Raw genomic sequence first — 653 nt, 5'->3', positions numbered from 1 at the left:
ATGAATCGTAGCTTAGAGTTGTTTATGGATTGCTCTTAATTGATGATACCCACAATGGAAATAATGAGATACTTTTTAGTTTTTTTAGGGCACAGTTGTACTGGTAAATCCATAGAGTTACCATGTTTTTGCAACCTAGGGTAGCGTGGATATCCTAGGTACCCAAATGAAGCGTGGCATTACCATTGATATTGCCTTATGGAGGTTCGAAACTACCAAGTACAACTGCACAGTTATTGATGCTCCTGGACATCGTGACTTTATCAAAAACATGATTACTGGTACTTCTCAGGCTGATTGTGCCGTCCTCATTATCGATTCTACCACTGGAGATTTTGAGGCTGGTATCTCAAAGGATGGTCAGACTCGTGAGCACGCTCTTCTTGCTTTCACCCTTGGTGTCAAGCAGATGATCCGTTGTTGTAACAAGGTATACCTTTCTCACAGTTATTTTCCTGTCTATAAAATTTAGACTTTCCAATGCTGTTTATCCTTCCCGTGGCTAACTATTATTTCATGTGTTTCGTGTTTGTGTTTGTAGATGGAAGCCACCACCCCCAAGTACTCAAAGGCTAGGTACGATGAAATTGTGAAGGAGGTCTCATCTTACTTAAAGAAGGTTGGATACAACCCAGACAAACTTGCCTTTGTTC

At 40.7% G+C, this 653-nt stretch overlaps 1 protein-coding gene across 1 annotated transcript; it reads left to right on the top strand.

Moving 5' to 3' along the window:
- Positions 1-151: 151 nt before the first annotated feature.
- On the top strand, positions 152-643 carry LOC113336985 (elongation factor 1-alpha-like; the record flags this gene model as incomplete). The annotated part of the gene is made up of 2 exons (XM_026582679.1): positions 152-430; positions 542-643. Coding segments are annotated over exons 1-2 (366 nt in total), but the record flags the coding sequence as incomplete, so codon positions are not given.
- Between the last annotated feature and the right edge of the window lie 10 nt (positions 644-653).

This window comes from Papaver somniferum, unplaced genomic scaffold, assembly GCF_003573695.1.
Source record: "Papaver somniferum cultivar HN1 unplaced genomic scaffold, ASM357369v1 unplaced-scaffold_15615, whole genome shotgun sequence".
In the NCBI taxonomy this organism is placed as follows: Eukaryota; Viridiplantae; Streptophyta; class Magnoliopsida; order Ranunculales; family Papaveraceae; genus Papaver; species Papaver somniferum.
Note: the sequence above shows the minus strand (reverse complement) of the source record. Positions and strands in the feature narration are given on the sequence as shown.